General features: G+C 43.6%; 2 protein-coding genes and 1 long non-coding RNA gene across 12 annotated transcripts in view; 1 reads left to right on the forward strand and 2 right to left on the reverse strand.

Moving 5' to 3' along the window:
* Positions 1-4702, forward strand: part of RASGEF1A (RasGEF domain family member 1A) — a 246915-nt gene extending 242213 nt beyond the window's left edge. For all 7 annotated transcript variants that reach the window (XM_060286880.1, XM_060286881.2, XM_070043949.1 and 4 more), the window contains 6 exons: positions 136-238; positions 328-407; positions 1176-1367; positions 1993-2116; positions 2537-2609; positions 2934-4702. In XM_060286880.1, coding sequence (XP_060142863.1) covers positions 136-238; positions 328-407; positions 1176-1367; positions 1993-2116; positions 2537-2609; positions 2934-2958 — 597 coding nt within the window. In that variant the 3' untranslated portion in view covers positions 2959-4702. The remainder of the gene's footprint in view (positions 1-135; positions 239-327; positions 408-1175; positions 1368-1992; positions 2117-2536; positions 2610-2933) is intronic.
* Positions 334-10747, reverse strand: LOC132593679 (uncharacterized). Its single transcript, XR_009559430.1, has 3 exons — positions 10641-10747; positions 5729-6367; positions 334-5157 (listed from the first exon to the last, which is right to left on the reverse strand). It is a non-coding gene; the product is annotated as an uncharacterized lncRNA (long non-coding RNA).
* Positions 10748-11630: 883 nt separating this feature from the next.
* CSGALNACT2 (chondroitin sulfate N-acetylgalactosaminyltransferase 2) overlaps positions 11631-24854 on the reverse strand; it is a 49208-nt gene continuing 35984 nt past the window's right edge. For all 4 annotated transcript variants that reach the window (XM_060286447.1, XM_030843941.2, XM_030843949.3 and 1 more), the window contains 2 exons: positions 20052-20133; positions 11631-14658 (listed from right to left, as the gene is read on the reverse strand). In XM_060286447.1, coding sequence (XP_060142430.1) covers positions 14366-14658; positions 20052-20133 — 375 coding nt within the window. In that variant the 3' untranslated portion in view covers positions 11631-14365. The remainder of the gene's footprint in view (positions 14659-20051; positions 20134-24854) is intronic.

Raw genomic sequence — 24854 nt, forward strand, 5'->3', positions numbered from 1 at the left:
ACAGCTCTGAGGGCCCAGGGCAGCTCCCTCCTGGGGAGGCCCCTCCCTAGGCCCAGGGCACTGCCCTTTGGGGGCTGGTGTGGTAGGGGATGACCCCTGGTGGGGACCGCGCTGAGCAGTCTGGCTGCCCTCCAGGTGGTGAAGAAGAAGCATCGGACTCGCATGCTGGAGTTCTTCATCGATGTGGCCCGAGAGTGCTTCAACATCGGGAACTTCAACTCCATGATGGCCATCATCTGTGAGTGTGCGGGCCCCAGGGGCTCCCCCTCCAGCACGGTGTGGCCCATCTCCTCCCGCCCTGACCCTAGCTGTCGCCCCCCCCCGCAGCTGGCATGAACCTCAGTCCTGTGGCAAGGCTGAAGAAAACCTGGTCCAAAGTCAAGACGGCCAAGTTCGACGTCTTAGAGGTAGGCACCCTGTCTTGTCCCGAGTCAGCCTGAGGAGGGCTGGGCGTCCCATCACGCTCTGGCCCCTTGCTGAGGGCCTGCTGCCCCGAGTGCCGTCTGATGTTGGGTGTGTCCGCTTACCTGGCCGCGGCGCCCCCAGAAGGCAGGTAGCCCATGCTCTCCTCGGCCCTTGGGCCTTGAGTCAGAACTGGCATCGCCTAAAGCAAAGCTTGGGGGAAAGATCAGCAAGGAGTTTGTCGGCAAAAGCAGGCCGACAGCCCCAGGTTGGGCAGTGCCTACCAAGCAGAGACTGGCCTTTTTCTCGTTCGACTTCCATGGTCTCGGACCGTCTGGGGGGCCCAGGGGCTGAGAGGCGAGTCTACAGCCTTGACCAGATGTATTTGATCAGAGAATCCAGTTTTTGCAAGTGTGTGTCTTGTGGAGCTGGTCAGGTTTGGGAGGTGTCTGTGAAAGCACAAGGGCAAAGGAAGGTTTTGAAAGGAAGGAGGGGAGACCCAGACTTAGCAGGGCAGGGAGGAGGTGTGTGTGAGCTTCAAGATTTCTCTACAGCTTGCCCCGTGACGCCTGGACCCAAAGCCAGAAAGTCCCAGCCCAGTGCTCAGACACGTGCCTGTGGGCTTCCTTCCCCTGTGCTCACTCCTGGAGAGGCGGCCTCTTCTGGTGATGGTACAGGGCCACCCTGAGCTGCTTCCTGTAAAGGGGCCTCCTGAGCAGCTCTGACGGGTGCAGGGGGAGCAGTGCCCACCATATCCTCCCGTCTGCCCACAGCACCACATGGACCCATCCAGCAACTTCTGCAACTACCGCACAGCCCTGCAGGGGGCCACACAGAGATCCCAGATGGCCAATAGCAGCCGGGAGAAGATCGTCATCCCTGTGTTCAACCTCTTCGTTAAGGACATCTACTTCCTGCACAAAATCCACACCAACCACCTGCCCAATGGACACATTAACTTCAAGGTCAGCTCAGCCCCCTTGTGGTCTGAGGGGAGGGGGCCAGGCTGTCCCAGCACAGGGTAGGGCAGACTTCCTGGCCTTGCTTTAGGACAGGCAGAATCCGTCTGTGCCATGAGAGCTGCCAGGCCGAGGCCCTGTGGCAGAAGGGCCTTTTAGGACTGAAGGCTCCAGGGTGGGTCATGGGTGCCGTGACCTCAAGGTATGAGGGTGGCCCCAGTTCTGGGTGGATGATCTGGTTACAGTGCTAGGAGCCCGAGGGCCCCAGAGTGAGATCCTGGGGTGTTCTGGTTGGTGGGGCTGTGCTGGGTGTGGCTGGGACGCCTGCCTCAGCCTGGAGTGACAGATGAGGGGCTTCTTGGGGGTCATGCACAGCAGAAGCACAGACCTGGCTGCAGCCCGGTGGCTCAGGCGGAGGGCAGGACTGAATGGCCTTGGAGACACCGGCTGGCCCTGTTGTACAGAGTACTTCCACGGCTACGGAGTCAGCTTTGTAGGGCCACCGTCCAGTCTCTCTGGGACCAGGGAAATGATCAGCTGACCAAAGCCAGAGCCTACGTCCCCTGCCCTAACCAGGGTTTTCAAGCTTAAGGTGACAAATGAACATCCAGTTGGTCTTCTGCCCCTTCAGAAATTTTGGGACATCTCCAGACAGATCCATGAGTTCATGACATGGACACAGGTAGAGTGTCCCTTCGAGAAGGACAAGAAGATTCAGAGTTACCTGCTGACGGCTCCCATCTACAGCGAGGAAGGTGAGGTCCACCTCTGCACACTGTAGAGGTCACCCTGACTCGGGCAGGGTGCCCTTCCAGGGTTGTTATTCCCATGCTACGCTGGGGAAGCTCAGCTCACAGGGGTGAGTGCATGAGGGTGGGCCATGGATAAGGACAAGAAAAGATCAGGCTCCCGAGGCCACTTGAGAGAGCCAGTACGTGGTTGGGCCAGTGCTGCAGAACCAGGAAACGTCTGAGTCCCCAGGCAGGTTGCCAGGAACCCCATGCAGCAGAGGCCTGTGGACCAGCCGAGGCCCGAAGTTGCTGCCCCCTTGGTTTAGGAGTTCGTTCCCGGGCCTCGCTCCACCCTGGGAGGGAGAGTTTGAGAAGGGATAACCGGGGTGGGAGGCAGACTGACCGGGTGTGGACATGGCTTCTGCGGGGCTTCTCGTCTCTCAGCTCTCTTCATCGCCTCCTTCGAAAGTGAAGGTCCCGAGAACCACATGGAAAAGGACAGCTGGAAGACCCTCAGGTAGGAGAACTCCAGCAGCAGTCCGGTGAGCCCCCAAGACCAGCCCCATACCAGAGTCTACAAGGAAGGGAAAGGATGGGGTGGGGGTAGGCATGATGGGTCTGCCCTTTTGAAAGGCGGCCGAGGGCACCTCTCCGCAGACCGGGGAGAGGAAGGCATCCCCGGTACAGGCTGAGGACTTGGGGTTTGAACGTCCCTGACCCCTCCCTCAATGGGCGGTTCTAGGCAGCCGGGCCTTCCCCTAGTAGCACAAGCCTGCCCTCTGCTTGCTCAGGGGAAGGGCCTGCCCGCCTGACCACTTCCTCGTTCCCTGCTCACCTTTAGGACCACTCTCCTTAACAGAGCCTGAAGGTACGGATGCAGCCTGCAGACGCTGGGATTAAGCACACCTACGTACTGAGTTTTAATCTTGAGTGATAATGGGCTGAGATGAGGCCTCACTGGTTGGGGTCCATTTTGTACATAACTTTTATGAAAAAAAAGAAGTAATTATTTCATGCATCAACCTTTGGCACTTAAAGCTTTTTGTTTATGACAGGGCAGGGCCCTGCTTTGGGGAGGGGTGGGGAAAGAGTATCATGGGAGATGGCATCCATGATAACGTCTTATTCTAATGAAATGTAGATTTTTATTTTCTACTTTTGATTATTAACAAACATCTTACAAAAAAATACTTAAAAAAACCCAACCAAAACCAACGTGAGCCCTGCCTCCTTTCCAGCCAGTGTCTCTGATGTCGGGGTGAGTGCCTTAGAGGGTTCTGGCAGGCCCGTTCTCGCCTGCAGCCAGTGCCGCTGGAGGCACCGGGGAAGCTCTGCCCTCAAAGCGCAGGCCCACAAGGTTCTGGCAAGAAGGGCTCGGGTGGCCCGGAGGTCTCATTTGCGTACTTCCAGAAGTGAACCTTGAATACGGGCTTTCCAAAGTTTACATTTTCATTTTCCTTTATCAGGGATTTATGGGGGTTGGGGGGAGGGCAGGGGGACACCTGGCAGCATATTTTCTGTTGGAAGATGTCTGGCAAATTGTTCTTCACCTACATTTTAGGAAAAGAGAAAATCTAAAATAACGTAAGGAGGGAGTCATGGAATTGTCCGTTTTCCAGGCTGTTAACTTTGACACACTTACTTAGCTGTAATAAAGCGAATACAAAGTATAATTAAGGATGGGGACGTATAAAGCCATCTTGAAACTCAAGTACAAAGTCAAAAGAAGCAACTTACAAATCAGTATCCTCCTTCCCTCTGGGTGGGGGATTGAGCTCCCCTAACGGAGTGTGAAACATGGAAGGTTAGCCAGGCCAGTATCTGCTGGAGCCCACTCACATAAAGCTGCCCAACAACATTTGGAGGTATTTTCCACACCCGAACTCGAGGAGTACTCTCCATTTTCTGACTTCCCGGCCATGGGACAGTGATAGCCCTGCTCCCTCCAAGGCCAGAAATGGGCAATCCATGCTGACTGTATCTCCCTCATGGCGGGGCTGTCATTCCATCCAAGCAGATTTGGAACTACTCACCCTGTTTCTCGCCACATGGCTGGCTTCCGCCGGAGCCTCCAGCTGGCAGGCCTGGGTAAGGACAGTTAGTTGCTAATTCCCAAAACTCCTAGGAGAGCCTGGAGATGTGAAGGCGAGGCCTCAGGGGGAGGTGGCTCCATGATCCGCTGCTCATGTCGCCCTCAGCCCAGGGTGGAGCAAGGATATTTACACTGTATTGTCACAGTGTTTTTGCACTTTCCAGACGTTCTAGATAGTACATATTGTATATTGACAGTACATATTGCTTTGTTTATGTATTTGAGATAAAGAAAGGTTTAAAACTTGAGAATATATATTTGGAATACAATGTTAGAACCTTTTCTGTCCATGTGTTAAGGAGCTTTCACATCAGTGTGCGCTTCACTTGGTCATCAGTTCTAGTACCGACCTGACACAGTGCTACATTTGCTACTTTATTTTCCCAATTTGACACATACCCTATGATGTTTTGGTATTTCGAGATGAACTCTGCGTATAAAGCTGTACTTTATAATAATAAAGGATGTCAACTGTTGGTGTGACTGGACGTACTTGCATCAATAAAAGAACATGTTGCTCCCCTCGTGTGCCTGTTCTCTGTGCGCGGTTCTGTGTTGGCAGGAGGCTTGGGGATGCCAGGGCCAGGGGGGAGGACGAGACTGCCAGGGCCACCACGGGCCTTTCAGAGATGGAGCAGGGAGCTCTCACCTCCACATTCTGACAAAGGGCTTTTCAAATAAACATTGCAAAACAAAACAAAGCTGTATAAGAGGCATGTTCTCTGCTGCTTTGCTTTCCTCAAAGAAAGATCCAGAAGGATATCACTAGCCCCTTGAATTACATGGTCATGTCAGTTCAGGAAGCCTACCTTAAACGACTCTCAAGGTTCCTTTACTGCAGGGACTAACAAGAACCTTCAGTGTCCACGGGTGCTGAGGGTCTCTCCGGGGGCTGGGGACATTGGGGAGTGCCTGCCGACGTCTTTCTGCTGCGCGGTTCTCCTTCCGTTTCAATGGGTCACGCTTAGGAGCACTAAATAAAAGGGATTTGTGGAGGGGCACACGAGAGCTTGTGGCACTGAAGGAAAAGAACTGAGACACTGCTCTTCTCTGGCCTGTCTCCCACTGCCACCCTGTCACCAGTGCCCAGGCTGGATGAGGTCTGCCCACGACAGCTCGCCAGACCTGGCTCTGCTCCTCCAGGGCCAACTCAGCCCGTTCGAGCAGCAGCACCCAGCAGAACACTTTCTGTGCTGAGGGGGTATTCTGTACTGCATCACCCAGTACAGTGCTGCTAGATACACAGAGGGACTGAGCCCTGAAATGTGGCCAGTGCGACTGAAGAACAGAACTTCTAAACTTACATACGTTTAAATAGCTAGTGGACAGAAGGCGAGGCCTGCGGGGCCTCATCACCTGCTGCTGCTCCACGTGCCTTGCGGAGTAACAGCACACAGTAGGTGCTCAGGTGTTTGTGGAGCAAACTAAGACCCCTGTGAGGATGCCTAAGTGACTTCTGGGTAAGTGACAACACTTTTTAGGTCCTTCCATGTAAGGGCCTCCTTACTTTCTTGGTAAAGTTACTTTTGCAAGTTTCTACCTACCTCAGCTGAAGAAGGAGCAGCACATCATCTGGTCTGCATCTTGGATGTGGAGCTGGGAGCAGGACGCAAGCTGGCTTGGCTCGGCACGGCCCTGTCCTTCACCCATGGGTGGTTCCTCCAGGCAGTGCTTCTCAAGGTGTGGGTCCCAGCCTGGCAGCAGCAGCAACACTGGGAACTTGTCTGAGATGTTCTCTGGGCCCCTGTGCAGACCTGCTAAATGGGAAACATGGGAGCGGGGAGCCCAGGCAAGTTGGAGAAGCTCTCCTGGTGGGTAGGGTTCTGCAGAACATGGCTCCTGCCCACCTCTCCCAGGGGCACGCTGCTGCTCGGGCACTAGACTCACATGCTGTGCACGTGCACCTTCTCCAGTACACTTGCCACCCCATTCTCCCACACACGTTCTCTGAGCCTCCTTATATCTTCCTGGTGAGTGGCGCTCGTGCTCCTCCGGCCTTGCCCCACCATCCACACCACACACTGTCGGCATCCGTCTCACGCACTAGGGCCTCAGCTCTTTCTGTGTAGAAGCCTCTTGGCGTGTAGCTGTGTGGCCAGCGACCAGCGCAGTGTGCAGCTCCTAACGCCATGGGATGACCGAGGGTTACCACCTTTCACTTTACACACGTTTCAGGGGCAAACCTGTTAAAAGCATCAGATGTGACAGGAAGATAAGCTAAGAATCTCTACTAAGGCCACAGAGACTTCTGTGACAAAACTAAGATTTTTATACACCTATTACACCTACACATTTGTGAAACGTGTCACGTTCCTCAGGGAGGCAAGACGGGGTAAGTGGAAGAGCAAGGAATCGAGAGCTAAACTCTTTGGATTTGAGTCCTGGTTTCCAGTTCCCAGCTGGGTACCCTTGGACAAGTTGTCTGCCTTTTTAAGCCTCCATTTTTCCCATGATTAAAATGGAATTACAATACTCTTGATCTCATGGGTTGTTGTAATGTTATATGGCAGAAAGTGCAATGCCTACTGCATTAGAAGTGGTGTTAGCTGTGTACCAGCAGTGGCACGCCTGATGAAACTGAATGCCACTTCTCCCACAGAGAGAAGAATCTTCTGGGAAAAGTGAAGCAAAGGATTATTAAGTGCCCTGCTCAAAGGAACAACTCAAGTCCTGGTCAATACAAATATATTCTAACATTACCAAAGAATCATTTAAGTGTCAAATATAACCAACATATAAACATATATGAGAAGAGGGCTTCCCCTGGTGGCACAGTGGTTGAGAATCTCCCTGTCAATGCAGGGGACATGGGTTCAAGGCCTGGTCTGGGAAGATCCCACATGCCACAGAGCAACTAATCCCGTACGCCACAACTATTGAGCCTGAGCTCTAGAGCCCACGAGCCACAACTACTGAGCCTCCGTGCCACAGCTACTGAAGCCCGCGCGCCCAGAGCCCGTGCTCCACAAGAGAAGCCACCGCAATGAGAAGCCCGTGCACCGCAACGAAGAGCAGCCCCCGCTCGCCGCAACTAGAGAGAAAGCCCGTGCATAGCAATGAAGACCCAATGCAGCCAAAAATAAAAATAAATTAAAAAAAAAACAAAACTAAAAATCTTAAAAAAAAAATAGAAGAAATTCACGCGAAGTTGGGATTCAAAACTACTTTCTAAATGAAAAACTTACTATCCACCTATAGGCTGGTAACCTTAGATCATGCCAATATAATTTCTATCTTTATTCTCAAAAAGGCATTCATGATACTAGGAGGAAGGTGGAGGGCTGCTGCTCAAACCCCACACGCTTCTATCTCAGCATACCCAGGACTCTCAGGTATGGATCTTCAGCAACAATGTTAAGGGGACAATGTTGTCAAGAATATAAGAAAGTTTAAGTTAAGCACCTGTTCATTTCTGGCAGCATGAAAGACTAAGTGCTTGCCTACTGAAATTGACTAATAAACTTATGCAAAACTTTAACATCCAAGTGAGAAACCCAGAGCTTCACTTTCCAATCCACAAGGGGGATAGAGAAGGAAGTCCAGAACTTGCTCAAGAAGAAGGGTCAAATAGGAGACCCTAGCCCATAAAGCTGACATCCCAAAAAGCCACCCCTCAGTGTAACAGTGAACTTGAAATAAAGCACTCCTACTCCAACCCCACCAAGGGGGTTAAGGAAGATTGCCTGTTTTGAACCTCGGCACTGAATGGAGATGGGGAAAATTTGCCCCTGATAATTTATAACCACAAGTCAGTGAGTTTTACAAAGTTTTGCAGCACAAATCACACTGGTCAAAAAAACTTTAAGCTGAGAATTTAGTTTAACATGGCCCTGAACTGGTACTGTCCTTAAGTTACTCAGCAGAAGCAAACATTCTAACCTATATTCTAGTTTTAAAAGTCTCTCCTTAGCTGTGTCTAATATTCTGTTAAACCCACCTATTGGATTTTAAAAATTCATTTTCATTTCTAGACGCTCTATTTGGTTCTTTTCCAAATCCATTTGGACAAAATTCTGTATAAATTACCAGAATGTAACACAGAGAGACAAAGATTGGAAAATATGAAACAGGTTTAACGTATGTTATCAGAGTTACAGAAGGAAAGAGAGAGAGAACAAGGCAGAGACAATGAAAATGAAATAGCTGAGAATCTTCCAGAATTGACAAAAGACAATCCAAGAAGCCCAGAGATTCTGAAGCAGGATAAAAAACAAAAAACAAAAACAAAATCTGCACACAGACATATCATGGTGATACAAAACAGAGATAAAGAAGAGGTTTTAAAGACAGCTGGAGAAAAAGAAGGTTGATTACCTTCAAAGGCATTATCAACTGTTAAGCTGATAGCTTACTTCACAACAGAAATAACTGAAGGCAGAAGACAGTGGAATAATAACATCAATGTGCTGTGGAATTAAAGAAACCTGAGCTAGAGTCAGAGCTGGGACAGGCCTGGAGGGGGAGTTCTCATACCTAGCTACACATCACCAATTACAGAGAGCGCAAACATCTCCATCACAGAAAGGTGTTGCCCGCTTTACCACCAACCAGGAAGAAGAAAACTTCTCTCCCCTGAGCACAGGCCAGCCAGTCAGAGACTACAGAAGCCCACCAATGAGAAGCCTCCATACTTTGAACTCCCAGCTTCCTCCAATGGACCCTTGGGTTAATACAGTCCCTCCCAATTCCCCCTTTTACCTTAGAGAGCAAGTTTCCTTTCCTTGCTCTCTGATTTGCCTATGGTCCACCGTAGTTCACATACCCAGAACTGCAATTCCTCTGGCTATTCCCGACTAAATTCGCTTTTCCTGGTAAAATAACTGATTGTAGTATTAAAGTTGACAGTGCTAAAAGATTTCTCAACCTAGAATTCTCAACACTTCAAAAAATATTTCTTAAATGAGATAAAGATATTTATACACTAAAATGGAGTTTGCTATCAGACCTTCACTAAAAGAAATGCTAAAGGATGAATCTTGACTCCTACTGCATACTATATAAAAATTATTTCTATATGAATCATAGATCTAAATATGAAAGGCAATACAATAAAGCATTTAAAAGAAAACATGAATGTTTCTTCTTTACTTTGGAGTAGGAAAGGTTTTTAAAACTGGACACCAAAACCACTAGCCATAAAAGAAAGAAAACCGATCAACTGGACTTTATTAAAACTAAGAACTTTTGCTTATTAACAGATAACATTAAGAGAATGAAGAACAGTCCCCTGCCTGGGAGAAGATATTTGCAATATATAAATCTGACAAAAGACTCATATCCAGAATATATAAGTAACTCCTACACATCAATTTTAAAAAAAGCCAATTAAAGAAAAAGGGCAAAAAAATGGAATAGGCATTTCACAAACAAGATATCCAAATGGCCAATAAGCATATGAAAAGATACTCAACATCATTTCCCTGATGATAAACTACACTAAACTCAAAAGGAGATAACTGTACACACCCAACAGAAATTAAAGAGTCTGAATTAAAAACACTGAAAATACTGTGCTGGGGAGAATGTGAAGCAACTGGGTCTCTCATATGTGGCTGGCAGGGGGTCAGTTATTTGGAAGGACTGAGAAAAATTTGCTAACACCTGGCAAGACTATTCAAGAAAAAAGAAAAGCACAAATAAACAGTATCAGGAATGAGAAAGAAGCTATCACTATAGATCACATACATATTACACAGATAACAAGAGGAAATGGCAAACAACTTTGTACATTTCATCTAAAATTTCAAATTTATCAGGATAAATTCCTAGAAAACAGCACCTTACCTAAAAGAACTCAATCGAAACTGACTAGAAGAAACAGAAAATCTGAACAGGTCCACAATCATTAAATAAATTGAACCAGTGATCAGCGATCTTCGTATATAGAAAAGTTCAGGCCCAGGTGGCTTTCAGGAAGTTTTGTCAAATATTCAAGGAAGAAATAATTACAGTCTTACAAAACTTTTCTAGAAACAGAGTACAAAGGAACACCTGTAACTTATTTTATAAGCTAGTAAAACCTTAATAGAAAAGCCCAAGGGTGAGAAAGGAAGTATATACACAGGCAATCTTACTTATGAACACAGATGAAAAACACCTGAAAAAAGTACATATATAATATACACCCCCCCACAAATATATACAAATATGTAAATAAATATGTGTTTGTGTATGCATGCAAACCAAATCCAGCAATGTATAAGGATAATATAACATATCATGACAGATTGGCACTGACCCCAAGAATGCAAGGGTACTTCAGACAATTAACCTAATTCATCAATTTAACATATTAAAGATGGGAAAAAATCATATAATTATCTCAAAAGATATAGTAAAAACATTTGATAAATGCTCTCAAGCATGATAAAAACTTGCCAAGTAATAATAGAAGGTAACTTTATTAACTTAATAAAGGGTATTTATAAAAACACCTATAGCAAATACCATACTTACTGATGAAACACTGAGAATGTCTCCCTTGAAATAAGAAATATGGGCAGGAAGTCCTCTACTATCACTCCAGTCAACACTGCACAACAAATCCTAACAAGCACAGTAAGACAAGAAAAATAAAGATATAAAAATTGGTAAGAAACAAAACTTCTACTACTCATAGATAACAGAAAAATGCGAAAGAAACTAGAAATACATTACAATTGTGCTCAGCAAGGCAACTGAACACAAAAATTAACACACAAAAATCAGTCTGATTTCTAAATACCAGCAATAGACAATAAAAATAAATAAAAGATAGTTACAATGGCATAAAAAATGCAAACTACCTAGAAAAAAAATCTCAAAAAATAATACACAAAAATCCACTGTGTGAAAAAGTATAAAACTTAATTGAAAGACAATAAAGACCAAAATAGATAAGGTCATGTTCAAGGATCAGATAAAGATGTACATTTTCCCCAAAGTGACCTTATAGATTCAATGAGATTCTAATAAAAATTCACAAGTTTTCATTAAAGTTAGCAAGCTTATTCTAAAACTTATATGAAAGTACAAAGGCTGCAAACAGCCATGACAATCTTCAAGAACAAGGTGAGCGGATTAATTCTCAGAAATTATCAACTCCTATAATGTTACAGTAGTATTAGACTGTGATGTGATAACGTGGTGAGAGACAGCCTAATCTGCTGAACAGATGAGAGCTCAGGAGCAGACCTGTGTGTGTATGACATCTGATGGATGAGAGTGGTTTTGCAGATCTGTGGGTAAAATATGGACTTCATAGTAAGGCGACGCTGGAAAAAAGTGAAATGCAATCCTTACGTCACATAATATACAAAACCTCTTCCACTTTTATGACTGGGAAAAAGCAAAGCTACGTATGAGGTATTTAGAAGATAATACAGAACAATAGCTTTAGGATACCCTTCTCTATTATGAGGTCATAAATCAGTAATAAAAAGAAAACATAAAGGAAAAAGATTAATTGAACACATTAAAGTTAATTTTTATTCATCAGAAAGTACCATCAACAATGGGAAAAGACAAGCCACATCCTGGGAGAAGTTACTTGTAAACATTTAACCAACAAGAATTGGTACCCAGAATATGTGAAGAATTCCTATGAACTTATAATAATGGGCAAAAAGACTGGAAATGAAAATTATAATTACAATTCATGCCTAAAGTCCACTAGATTAGCAAGAATTAATAAGTCTGACAAAATTAAGTATTACCAAGGATGCAAAGTGAATCTCTTACAGTGCTGGAGGTGGTCCACTTCGGAAAGTAAGTTGAACGTACACACAACCGATGACTTAGCATCATTACTCCTAGAGAAATTCTCGCACACTCCTAAGAGACACGCACAGCAGTATTCACGACAACATTGCTTGTGATAGCAAAAGCAAATAAGCAAACAAAAAAAAAATGATGAATGATCCAAATATCTATCAACAGTAGAATAATACTTCAGTATTTTCATTCAGTGGAATACTAGTCAGTAATGAAAATGAATTAATTTTGAGATTAACATGAGTGAACCTCAAAAACAAAATACTGAAAGTTAGAGTATAATGAAATAATATGCATACAAATTCAAAACAGGCAAAATAGTCATTGGGTAGAGATACATACATAGTTGGGAAAACTGTGAAGAAAAATGAGTGAAAAACTATCACAAAAATCAGGATAGTGACTATTATGGAGAGAGTGAGGTGAGGGTATGTGATCGAGAAAGGGCACACAGAGACTTTTCACTGGTAATGTTCTATATCCTAATCTGAATAGCTGGTGCACTAGCGTTGGCTTTATTATTCTTTAAAGTACACATTTACATGTCATACACTTTTCTGTATTTATGATATTTTACAACAGAAAGAAATTAACTTATCACATTTTCATTTAACTTTCGGTAATAAAATACTTTATTGGTACCTTTTACTGTCAAAAACAGAGTAATGTTTCCATTGCTTAGCTTCCATCTTTAAATGAAAAGCTTTTTTTTTTTAAAAAAAGGAAAAAAAATCATTTGATTCTGTCAAAAAACCAGCTACAACTCACTTTTGCAAATAATTAGGTTCTCTCACTTTAAATACCTTAATTCACTGGTCTTCACAATAAATAACTGTATATAAAAGGAGACAATGGCCTGAACAATTTTGCAGAGAACATTTTACACATCTTAAAAAACTAAGCCTAAATGCTACCCCAACTAAAAACTTGTAAGAATATTTAGTAAGAGTTATTATAAAATTGAATTCATGTAGCACCAAGAAATTTGGGATTTATAATATTTCAGATGATATGATTTACTGAGAAAAAAGAGTAATGATTTGTCTTCTATGAATTTTCAGGGGTTTCTATACAAATAGAAAGAATTCAATATAGGTCCCTTTTAAAAGCCAAAGGTTCAAAAATCTATGCATGCCTTTCACCATATCTCCAATTTGTGGATCTAGCAATTGACCATATGGTAAAAGATCCATGTGTGATAAATAACACAGTACAGTCATATCTGAATATAATTTCTTACTCATCTTGTCTCCTTAATATAATTTACACCTCAATTAAAACATCATTCTATCTGCAAGTTATATATTTCTCTAAAATATTCTGTAATTCAGATTTCCATTTAGACAAACTTCCCCTCCTCCCCTTTTCTCAAATCAGTATGATCTTATGGTATACCTCATTAAATTGTTTGGTTTTTCTTCCTTCAGTGAAACTCCTCCTCAACTCAAAGTATTATAATAACACAGATGTAGCTTAATTAACATATTAGAAAAAAGAATAATACATACATTATGGATCCATGCTAAATAAGACAATACAAAGCCAAAAACACACGACACCATGCTATGCTCATCTATTCTGAACCACCACAAGAAGGCCCTGATAGGGCCCTGGCTCATGTAAACTGATGTACCAGACACCCCTAGTGTCCTACACTCCAGCATAATTAACTGTTCTGTTAAAGACGTTTCCATGTTTATTTCTGTTTGTTCAAAACAGTCTACAGCAACTTTGACTCCTAATCCTGAACATGATGCTAAATTTGTAACACATTATATTTTTAATCAAGCCACAGATTATAACCTTAGTATTTTCTACTATTACCCATTTGTTTAAAAACAGACATTGAGGGGGCTAGGCAACAACACAAAGTTGAGGGATTTTTGTCTCTGCCTTCTCTTGATTAGTTGGGGATTTTAGATGTGTCATTTAATTATTCTCTGCTTCAGTGAAAAAGGATCCTTTAAGCAACTGCCCAAAGATCTTAATTTAAAACCAAGTAGGTTGACTCAGTGGTCGGTAGGTGAAGAGCCCTTATCCACACACTCCATCCATAACACTCCGTCCTCTCTTTGGGAACAGGATGCTCCCGACCCACCTTCAGCACAACACATTCCATCCCTCAGCCCAGACGCAACCAGGATACACATCAGAACATGAAGCCGGGTAAAATTAACTCAAAGCTACTCTTAGAACAAATACCAGATTTTGATTTGTCAATGATTCCATAGTGAAGTATACTCACAAAACAGAGACTCTGCATTGCAAAACTTGCTTTTTCTTCTCACACTAAGTTAAATTGCTAAAGTAATGTCAGCAAGAACACAAAAGATAAGCATGTCTTCTCTGAAAGAGGCACTGCATCTGGAATTGGAATTAAGGCTAAATAGTGCTGGTTTGTGGTTCAGACTAATGTGTCACTGATGACATTAACCAACAGATTCGCTATTTGTCCTGTATGCCTGTTTGTGAAGATGCGTCTCTATCTCCTCCCTGAAGACCAGCATTCCCAGGTGCGAGTGAGAGGCCTCGTTCATGGCTTTGGACTGGATGCACATGCGGTACTGCTCGGGTGTCAACTCATCAGCACAGCGTTTCTCGTGCCAGAGGTGGAAAAGACCAGGAACCGGAGTCCGAATCACAATCAGGTCACCATGTAAGTATTTTCGATAAAGATGAACATCTTCTCCACCCCAACCTTTTACTTCCATATCAAATCCACCTGCAGGATCAAAACTCACACTGTTAAGTAACTGCCTGGCAGCCAGAGCACAGTCAAACCTGATAAACATTTAAACATTCTGCTTCAAATGAGATGGCACGGTATAATCCAAAGACACCCGAAGTAGAGGACTGACATCCTGGTTTAGAAATCCAGTTACCAGCTGACGTCTAGAAGCTCACAATCTGTTGTTGAGAGTATCAAACTGAGATTAAACATCTGAGAATACTTTGTAAACTTCAGAGTTCTACAGAAAACCTCTAGAAAGTCAAATAAAGGAGAAGGAAACATAAATCACCCACAATATCACTACCATTAATGTTTTATTATGTTTTCTTTCTATCCTTTGAGATCCAAGTTCTTCTGGGTCACAGAAAACTTTCCAGAGGGGAAAACAGAAGAAATGGCCAAGGTGGACACATAAAGCTGAGAATGGGCACACAGATGATTTAAAGCCATGGAAGTGGGTGAAATTACTAGAGTTTACAGGGAAAACAGGGCCCAGGTCTAAATGCTAAGAAATGTCAATATCTAGAGGGTAAACAGGCAGAGAAAGACAAGTCAGCAAAACAGACTGAGAGGCGGCCCCAGAAGAAGGAGAAAATTCTGGAGAATGTGCTATCACAGTAGTGAAGTGAGGAAAGCATCCTGAGAAAGAAATGGTCAAGTGTGTGCTGCTCAATTAAGAACTTAAAAAGAATCAAGTAGACCTGGCAATGTAAATGTCACTTAGAGCCTTACTTAGAGCAAGGGAGATAGAGTTCACACTATTTTCAAATTGGTTTAAGCTGAACTAACTTTAAAGAAGCATGGAGAATACAAACTATTTTGAGTTTTTTGAAAAGCTAGAAAAGATTCTTAAAAATGGAGAAAAAAATTAATTCTTTAATTAAAAGCTAGGTTTCCAAATTATGTCTTTTGTCAAATAATTCTATGTCACTTAATTTCACTCTCATAGGATGACAATAATCCTGAGATCTCTGAAAAATATTACTTTAAATAGTCACAGCTTTACTAAATGCTATGTCTGATTATATCTTGGCTTTTCTTCCTTGTAGATACGAATAAGCTCCTCAAATATTGGAGACGGTATAAAAATAAACAGAGGACTTCCGGTTTCTGGTCCAGCATGTACAGACCTTAGAAGTCATCACTCCATCCTGACAACAAGTAAAAAGTTGAACAAACTGAAAACTCAACAACTCTTTTCAGATCCCTCGGAGAAATAAAGTCACAGGGCAAACTGTGAAGACACAGATAGGTGGGTAAGACAGAATCACAACTATTAGGGAAGAAATGGACTAGTAGAAATCTCCAGGGGAACCAGTACTGGGGTAGGAAAATCTGAACTGTAATTGATGAATTGCTAGAGGCTCAGTGGAAAAGTCTAAGAGTTGAAAATTCCAGAGAGGCCTGCACACTTTTGTGAGTTTTACCTCTAGGTCTACCAGGTTCTCACAGTGAAGACTGGAGAAAAATCCCCTAGTGCTTTCAGAAGGAGGGGGAAAGTAACCATTCTGAAATATGCCAGGGCATTTTGTTCTTCTTAATAAGGCCTGTGTTTAGGAAAAACTATTTTACCAGAGTCTAACCTATCTGGGGGAAGGGATATACCCAACTCCAGCCCACTCTAGCCATCCTGTCCCACCTAAGATTGGGGGCTGTGTCTTTGAAACGATTGTGAAGTTCATGGTCCAGGCTCACTAAAGATGGACTGAGACCTTATCATAGGACTACAGAATTCTTCCTCTTCTCCCACACCTTACCATCACTAAAGGCCTAGTTACTGCAGTTTCCTTTACCCAGTACATCATGTTCAGCTATGAGGAAAAAAATTAGGCAAACTAAAAATCAAAAAACAGTTTGAAGTGAGACAGGCTGGGACCCGGGACCCTTTGCTGCAGTGCTTACACCTGGACACACCTCTCCTTGAAGCAACAAAATACAAAGAAACCGTATGGGACGAAAAATAACTGCATGAATGCGCAGTTGGGGCAAATTATGGATAGAAAGATACAAAAGATCGAAAAACCCAACTGCCACTTCTAAAGAGCCTGGAGCAAAAACTGGGTGTCAGGAGCAAAAGCAGGGAACTGCGCATGCCCCCTGCACTCAACCCCACCAAGGGGTGGGCAGACCATCTAAGCCACCCCCCCTCTGCTCCGACCCCTGGACACACGCCTACCCCCACCCCGTATAAGGAACAAGCTCGCCCTGCCTCAGCGAGTGAGCAAGCAAGGGAACCTGTCGTTTGTTCTCACTCCCCGGCTGCTGCAGCAGGGGCCCCAATAAAGCCTTGCATGAATTTCTTGTCCGGCCTCTAGTCAACTTCTATTGATTGGGGAAGGCTAAGAACCCTGGTCAGTATCAGAGAGAAAGAGCAAACGTCAGAACCAGACTCAGATATGGCAGGGATGTTGGAACTAAAGGACTGTGAATTTAAAATGACTATATTTAATATGCTAAGTGCTCTAATGGAAAAAGCAGACAACATGCAAGAACAGGTGGTTAATGTAAGCAGAGAGATAGAGATCCTAAGAAAGAATCACAAAGAAATGCTAAAGATAAAAAGCAATGTAACAGAAATGAAGAATACCTTTGAGGGGCTCACTAGTAGACTGGACTTGGCTGAGGAAAGAATCTCTGAACTTGAGAACAGGTGAATAGAGACTTCTAAGACTGAAAAGCAAAGAGAAAGAAGACTGGGGGCGGAGGGTGGGGAGGGGAAGAAAAGAAAACACAGAACAGAATATCCAAGAACTATGGGACAACTACAAAAGGTGTAACATATGTATAATGGGAATACCAGAAGGACAGAAAAGAGGGTCAAGAACAGAAGCTCCAAATGAAAGAGGCTAAACTGCAAACAAGTGCTGCTGAGAGGGCAGGGGCTCCCTTTCTCACCCAGCCCACATTCATAGGGTAGAGGCTCTCCAAGAGGGAGTAGTCCCTTCTGCTGCCACCTAGTGTCCTGCTCATAAAGCAGGAGTGTCCCTCTGAGAGAAGTGTGCCACTATCTCCACCCCCAGGTCTGGAGCAGAGGCTCAGGGGAAGCAGCAGTCCATAAGAACAAATGCTCCAGAGCTTTTCCCAAAGGAACTGACTTTACTTAAAAGAGAATGTGCAGAAGTTCAGGCCTAAGGGGGCTCTTGAAAATACTGGAGATTTGGTGGTAAACAATTAAGAGGAGGCTGGTAGCCCCATTAGAACAAGCTAAAATGTAGGCCAGCCAGTTTACCAGAACGAGGCAGGCAAAGAGACAGCTAAGGCAGGGAGACATCAGGCCATGTGCACAGCCCTCCTTGGGTCCAAGCAAACCTCAAAAACTTGCCCCAAAAACTACCCTGTAAAAGGGTTCGATTTAATTGGTTCAGACTATGGAGCAATTTATGTCCCAGAGCACTGTTAAATCAGAGCAAATTAGTGCAGCCTAATAGGTAGGAGTGACATCAACAGGCATGGAAAGAGACAGTCAAAGAGAGCCCCACTAAATCCAACGTCATCCCAGGATGGCTGTGCAACATGCCCTGATGAGAGACATGAGAAGCTTCATATTGTTGGGAGGCAGAGGGTAGGGAGACAGAATTCACTAAAATAGTAAAGCCAAGTCAATTAATAAATGAATAAGCAAAGTCAAAACAAAATACAAGCCCTGGAGGCAGGGGGAGTCAATATCTAGAATCAACACAAAATATTATCTAAAACGTCCAGTTTTCAAAAAAGTATTGAAAGAATACTGAAAAGTGTGACCCGTACACCAAAAGAAAAGCCCGCAACAGAAACTGCCTGTGAGAGCGCCCGGATGTCAGTTTTAGCAGATTTCAAAACAACCATTATAAATATGTTCGAAGAATTAAAAGAAATCATGCTTAAAGAAGTAACAAAGTAAGATGACAACGTCTCATCAAGAAGAGAGTATTAATAAAGAGATAGAAATGAGATTCTAGAGTTAAAAAGCACAATAACTCAAATGAAAAATTCACTAGAGCAGCTCAACAGTAGATCTGAACTAACAAACGAAGAATCAGTGAACCTGAAGATAGATCAATTGAGATTATGCAATACAAAGAGGAAAAGAATGAAGAAAAATGAACAGTCTCAGAGAAATGTGGGACACCATTAACTGCTCCAACATGTATCTAATAGAAATACAAGGAAAAAACAATGAGAAAGGAGCAGTGAGAAATAACAGAGGTCAGAAGGCAGTGATGTATCCTTACTATTTTATTAAGCAAGAAATCAGGGAAAAAGGCATTAGTCTCATGTAATAGTCTTTTTTATTACTATTTGCTGATTTTCCATCATTTGTTACAGAGATAAAAAGACAAGGTGGAGGACTTCCCTGCTGGCACAGTGGTTAAGAATCCACCTGCCAATGCAGGGGACATGGGTTCGAGCCCTGATCAAGATCCCACATGCCGGGGAGCAACTAAGCCCGTGTGCCACAACTACTGAGCCCGTGTGCTGCAACTACTGAAGCGTGCACGTCTAGAGCCTGTGCTCTGCAACAAGAGAATCCACCACAATGAGAAGCCTGTGCACCGCAACGAAGAGTAGCCCCTCCTCGCTGCAACTAGAGAAAGCCCACGCACAGCAACGAGGACCCAACATGGCCAAAAAAAAAACAAAAAAAGACAAGGTGTAGGAATTTCCAAAACAAATGGCTGATTATAAAAATGAAGGTAAGATGGACCTAAAAAATACACAAAATATATTCTATTAAAAAATATATATACCATGTATTCTAACACGTTGTGGAAAGGTAGCCCCTGAATGAATCAGGAGACATGGAATGAATGAATCAGGTTTCAGCCTGCTTCCTTAAACTAAGCTCTGATACTTCAATTTTTGCTGGGTGAGACTAAAGGTACAGTGGGGCAGGTAGCTTAGATGAGATCCTTCATGGTTAGCTTTGGTTTAGGAGAGTGGATAACTAAGCCAGTGATTCCAAGTTCCCCACTCCAACTTCAACGAGAGCTAGAAAGATTAGGTGTTTTCCCATTTGTTTTAAATACTGGGATTTTGCATTATGTTCAAGAAATCCGTGGTTTCCTCTCCAAGTAAAAAATATGAAAGCCCTTGGACTAGATAACCCAACATTATTTCTAGCTGTAACAATTCATGAGTACACCACCAAAGCCAGGTACAGATCTTTTGTAAGAGTACTCGAAACAACTGCAAATATGGGTATTTTATTTTATCATTATGACCTCATTTTTCTATTCAAAGACACTAATTATAAGCTCACTTTGCCTTTCATATTTCCAGACTCTTCAGCTAATCTCAGACATTCAAAATTTAATAGGAAAACATTTACATCTGAGACCTTTTAGAAAAATGCCATATTACAGTATATACCTAAAGTCCTATCCTTAAATGTAAGGTATACTTACCAATGGTCAGGAAATCTGATCGATACTGACAAGTCATTCCAAAGCCAAAATCTCGCCAAAAGCCAGAATCCTTTTTGTGAACCTGAAGTTTAAAAAACAAAATTCAATTTAATCCCTCAAAAACTAGAAGTAGTTTCAATCAACAATGAAACAAATTAAAATATTTTCCAAATAATACTTTTTCCTGGCATTTATGTGACTGATAATGGATCAGATGCCTTTATATTACTAAATCCTTACAAAACCAACAAAAATACAGTAATCCCCATGAGCATAGGATTCTTGCTACTTCTTTTTTGTTGTTTTGTTTTGTTTTATGAATTTTGTTTTATTTTACTTTTTTTATACAGCAGGTTCTTATTAGTTATCTATTTCATACAAATTAGTATGTGTATGTCAATCCTAATCTCCCAATTTATCCCACCACCACTGCCCCACCCCCTACCCTGCTGTCCCCACTTGGTGCCCATACTTTTGTTCTCTACTTTCAATTTAATTTGTTCAAACCTTGTAGAAGGTGCAAGCTGAGGTTACTAACAATCAAAGAATTTGATGCCTGACCTCAGGGGGCTTACATTCTGTTTAAGGAGGACACCAGTTGCACAAGCACATACCGTAATACACTGATCACTTCTACACAGTAGACCTTATTTGGTGCCTGGCCAGCATCCATTCCCCTACCGCTTTCCTAACTGTGTACAGTTTTGCTCTGGTAATTACCTGGCCCCATGCAGTCCATGAGTTTCAGGGATGCTCCTTCCACTGGCAGCGTCAGACTGGGCCGTGAGCATGCTACACCAGTGAGACGGTCTCACCCTACTCACTTAGGAACTGATTAGGCATTAGACAAAGTTCAGGTCAACATGCTAAAACAGGAGGGCTATTGGGAACTTTGGAAAACAAAGCCCCCTCATTCTTCTGAGAGCTACTAGAAAAGACACTTGCTCTCTTTGGATGGTGTAGGGCAGGAGTAAGCAACTACCACCTGGCTTTGCAAATAACTGTATTGGAACAAAGCCACACTCATTTGTTTACAAATTGTCTATGGGTATTTTTGTGGTACAATGGCAGAGTTATTAAATAGTTGGAACAGGGACTGTATGGTCTGCAAAACCTAAAATATTTTCTATGTGGCTCTTTACAGAATAAGTGTGTCAACCCCTGGTGTAGGGTATAGATGAGAAGTTTGGAACTGCTGCAGTCCTTTCCCACCATGAGGGAAACCAGTTTTAAAATGGAGCAGTCACCACTGAAGTCCAAGGAGAGAAAGAAAAAGAAAATCAGAGCTTTGATGACACTGCACCTGCAGAATGAAGTAAAAGTTGAAGCTTGATAAACCTTTTAAAATTCATACATTCAACAAGTGTTTAATCTGTTGGACTTGGTTTTGGGAGCTGGGACCCAGCAGGGAACAGAGGTGACAAAATCCCTGCTACCACAGAGCCTCCATTTTGATGGGAAAATAACCAATAAATAAATATAGGTCTCAGGTGGTGACACATGCTGGAAAGAAAGATGCCGTAGGCTAAAAAGAGAGCAAGATAGAAAGCCTATTTTAGATATAATGGCCACAAAAGGCCTCTATGAGGAGGTAACGTTTGAGCAGGGACCCTACTGAAATCAGGGAGTGGGCTATGCAAATATGTGGAGATCATTCCAGAAGCATGTACAATGGCTCTGAGGGAGGAGCTCACTTGGAGTGTTTGAGAAACAGTAAAGAAACAACTGTGGCAATAGCTCAGAAAACAAGGGCAAGAAGAATGAGGCCCCAGGTCAAGAAACAGCTATTACATTTTCCAAACATAAGTGGTATTACAGTATTTTGATAGGCTTATGGCAATGATCTAGAAGAGGCAAAATGTTAGGATAGGAGAGAGTGAAGAATGGCTGAGGGGCGCCCTTGTTTAGGCATGAGGGATGAGCTCCATGTAGTTCACTACAAAAGGACGAGCTGGCCTTAGGAAGGAATGTGGCAGTTCCTCCACTGGGACTGGAGAGAGGCTGAGAATGGGATACAGAGCCAGTGAGGCCGATGGATCTCATGACAGGAGAATAAGGAAGCGAACATCCAACTGCTTCTCTTTTCTAAATGAAACACATACGTGGAGAGTGAGGAGTGGTGAGGGCTGCTGGGAGGCGTGAGAAGGATAGTGTGGCGGGCTTGGAGGACAAAGAGTGGGTGGACTAGGGTAAGGCACAGGATTTCAGGGCAGTCTGGGACTCCTGAGGCCTGTGGTCACGTTTAAAGCTATGCTGTGTAGTGGGACTGTGTGTCTCTCACTCTCCACATTCTGCTGCTCTGGGGCCGGGTTGACAGAGTTGTCCTTAACCAGGTTAGGGTTCTAAGAGAAAACACTGGAAGGAGTGAGGGATGAAGGAGGTGAGTGTATGGCAAAAAAGAGGCTGTGGATAACAGCTGACCATGGAATCTGAGTTGGGTAAGGAGGGAAATGAGGATATGGATGTGAGGAGGGTGACAGAGAGGAGAGAGACAGGCACCTCACCCAACCTGCAGCATTCTGAGACAGCTTCCTCCAAGAAATGAAGTTAGAGCTGGGATCTGAGAGATAAGTAGGAGTTAGTTAAGTGAAAGATGTGCTGGGAGAAAGTTCCAGGCAAAGGAACAGTTTACGCAAAGGCCTGTGATGGAAGAGAGCACTGTGGGTGAAAGATGGTGGGACTAAACACTGGGGTCAGAAGTAGAGGTGCCCATAAATGTGGAGCAGGGCTCAGGAAACTTTTATAGAGAACTGGACAGTAAATATTTTAGGCTCTGCAGAACACAGAATCTCCGTCTCAACTACTCAACTCTGTCACTGTAGTGTGAAAGCAGTCATTAACAATTAAATAATCAAATGAACACGTTGTGTTCCAAAAAACTTTAAGGCCACTGAAATTTGAATTTCATATAATTTTCATGTGCCATGAAATATTATCCTTTTAAAAATACTTTTCAACCATTCTTAACTCATGGGCCATTCAAAACTAGGCAGCAGGCCAGATCTGGCCTGCAGGCCACAGACTGCTGACCCCTGGCCTAGAGGGATCAGCAGGGCCACATCAGAGAGAACTACGTGTGCCTGGTCACATGGTTTGGGCTTTATCCTAATGGTAATGGGGGTTCTCTGAAGAGTAGGAGCAAAAGGAGTAATTTGATCAGATGATGTTTTTGGAAGATCATTCTGGATGATAAGGGAGAAGAGATAAGGAGAGAGAAGAGGTAAGAAGGCAAGAATGGAGTCAGTGAGGCTGGTTAAGAGGCAACAGTTATAATCTGGGGATAAGAGGCTGGTGGTATAGACTGTCATGGTATGTCCAGAAAGAAAAAAAATTTGATGGGATGTAGAAAAGATTTAGGACACAGAATTGACAGAAGTCAGCAAGTGACTCAATGGGCAGGAGCAGGGGATGAGACGGAAGGATCATCCAAGGATGACAGCAGACTGTTGTCCTGACAATGGGTATGTGACGGTACATCCCCCACAAGAGCAGGAGCACGGGGCTGGGGGCAGGGGAGGACCAGCCCAGAGATGGATGATGTGGAGCTAGGTTCTGCACACAGTGAATTTCAGTGATCTGTAGGGCAACCACAGACTGGAAATTCTTGCAGATAGCAGGAATATAGGAATATACAGGTCTGTAGAGGAGGCAGCTTTTGAGAAGAGTGGGACAGTCTGAAAAAGCTGCTGTGCAGAATGGGAGAACCACTCTGGAAAACAGAATGAACCAGGCAGTACTGAGAACTTGGCTCAAGTAGGAGCTAATAAATGAAATACAAATTTTCCTTTAACATTTGGTGGGGGGTGGAAGGCTTCTTCCTGAGGGCAGGACTTTTTGTTAATTTTGCTCGTTATTAATTTTGCTCACCGCTATATCCCTAGTACCTAGAACAATGCAAGGCACAGGATAGGCTTTCAATAAATACTTGTTAAATGAATAAATAAATTTATAGAGGCATAAGTTTTGTGGCAAAACCAAGAGTGGGCTCTAATATTCTTATCTCCTTTGTCAAAAATATATAATATATATAATCCTGGTGCAAAGTATTAAAACATCCACTCTGACATTTCTACCCCAGGCCAATTCTGATTTTATAAATATTATGACTTCATTTATAACTTTAGTTTCTTTAAAAATTCTTCAAATATTATCAGACTTGGGGAAAAGAGTCATTGGTTTTGTTTGATTTTTAAATCAGCACATTTTCACTGAGGAAAAGTAGAAGGAAACTCATATTGTCTACAATCCCTGATTGTTAACATTTTATTGCATTTTACTCTTTCTCCTAAGCATGTGGGAGATGCAGCGATCCACACATAACCTACATCTCCAGCCCTCAGCTGCTCACAGACGGCAGGTCCACGAATCCCCCTGGCAACTTGGCATTTTCCCTTGGATGTCTGATAACCAACACACACCTACCATGCTCAAATTGAAGTCCTGATCTCTCCTCTTGCCACTCCTGTCTTTCCCTCACTCTCCACATCTAATCTACCAGCAAGCTCTGTCAGTTCTGTTTCTAAATCATAGCCAAACCTTTCTCCACAATCACCATCCTCACCCAAGCCACAGCACCGCCCCTGGTCTACTGCAAAAGCCTAACTGGCTACTTGCAGCTAGAGCCACACACAATCCATTCTCCAAAGAACCAAAACTCCCAAGGTTTTCTATCACACTTACATAAAATTCAAACCCCTTACAGGGGTATAGCAAGCTCTACGTGACCTGGCCCAGCTCTGTGCCCGCTCGCCCCCTGTGCTCCAGCCACCTTAGGAAATCTACTAGCTGTCTTTCTGCCTGGCA

This window comes from Globicephala melas, chromosome 16 (assembly GCF_963455315.2).
Source record: "Globicephala melas chromosome 16, mGloMel1.2, whole genome shotgun sequence".
Taxonomy (NCBI): domain Eukaryota; kingdom Metazoa; phylum Chordata; class Mammalia; order Artiodactyla; family Delphinidae; genus Globicephala; species Globicephala melas.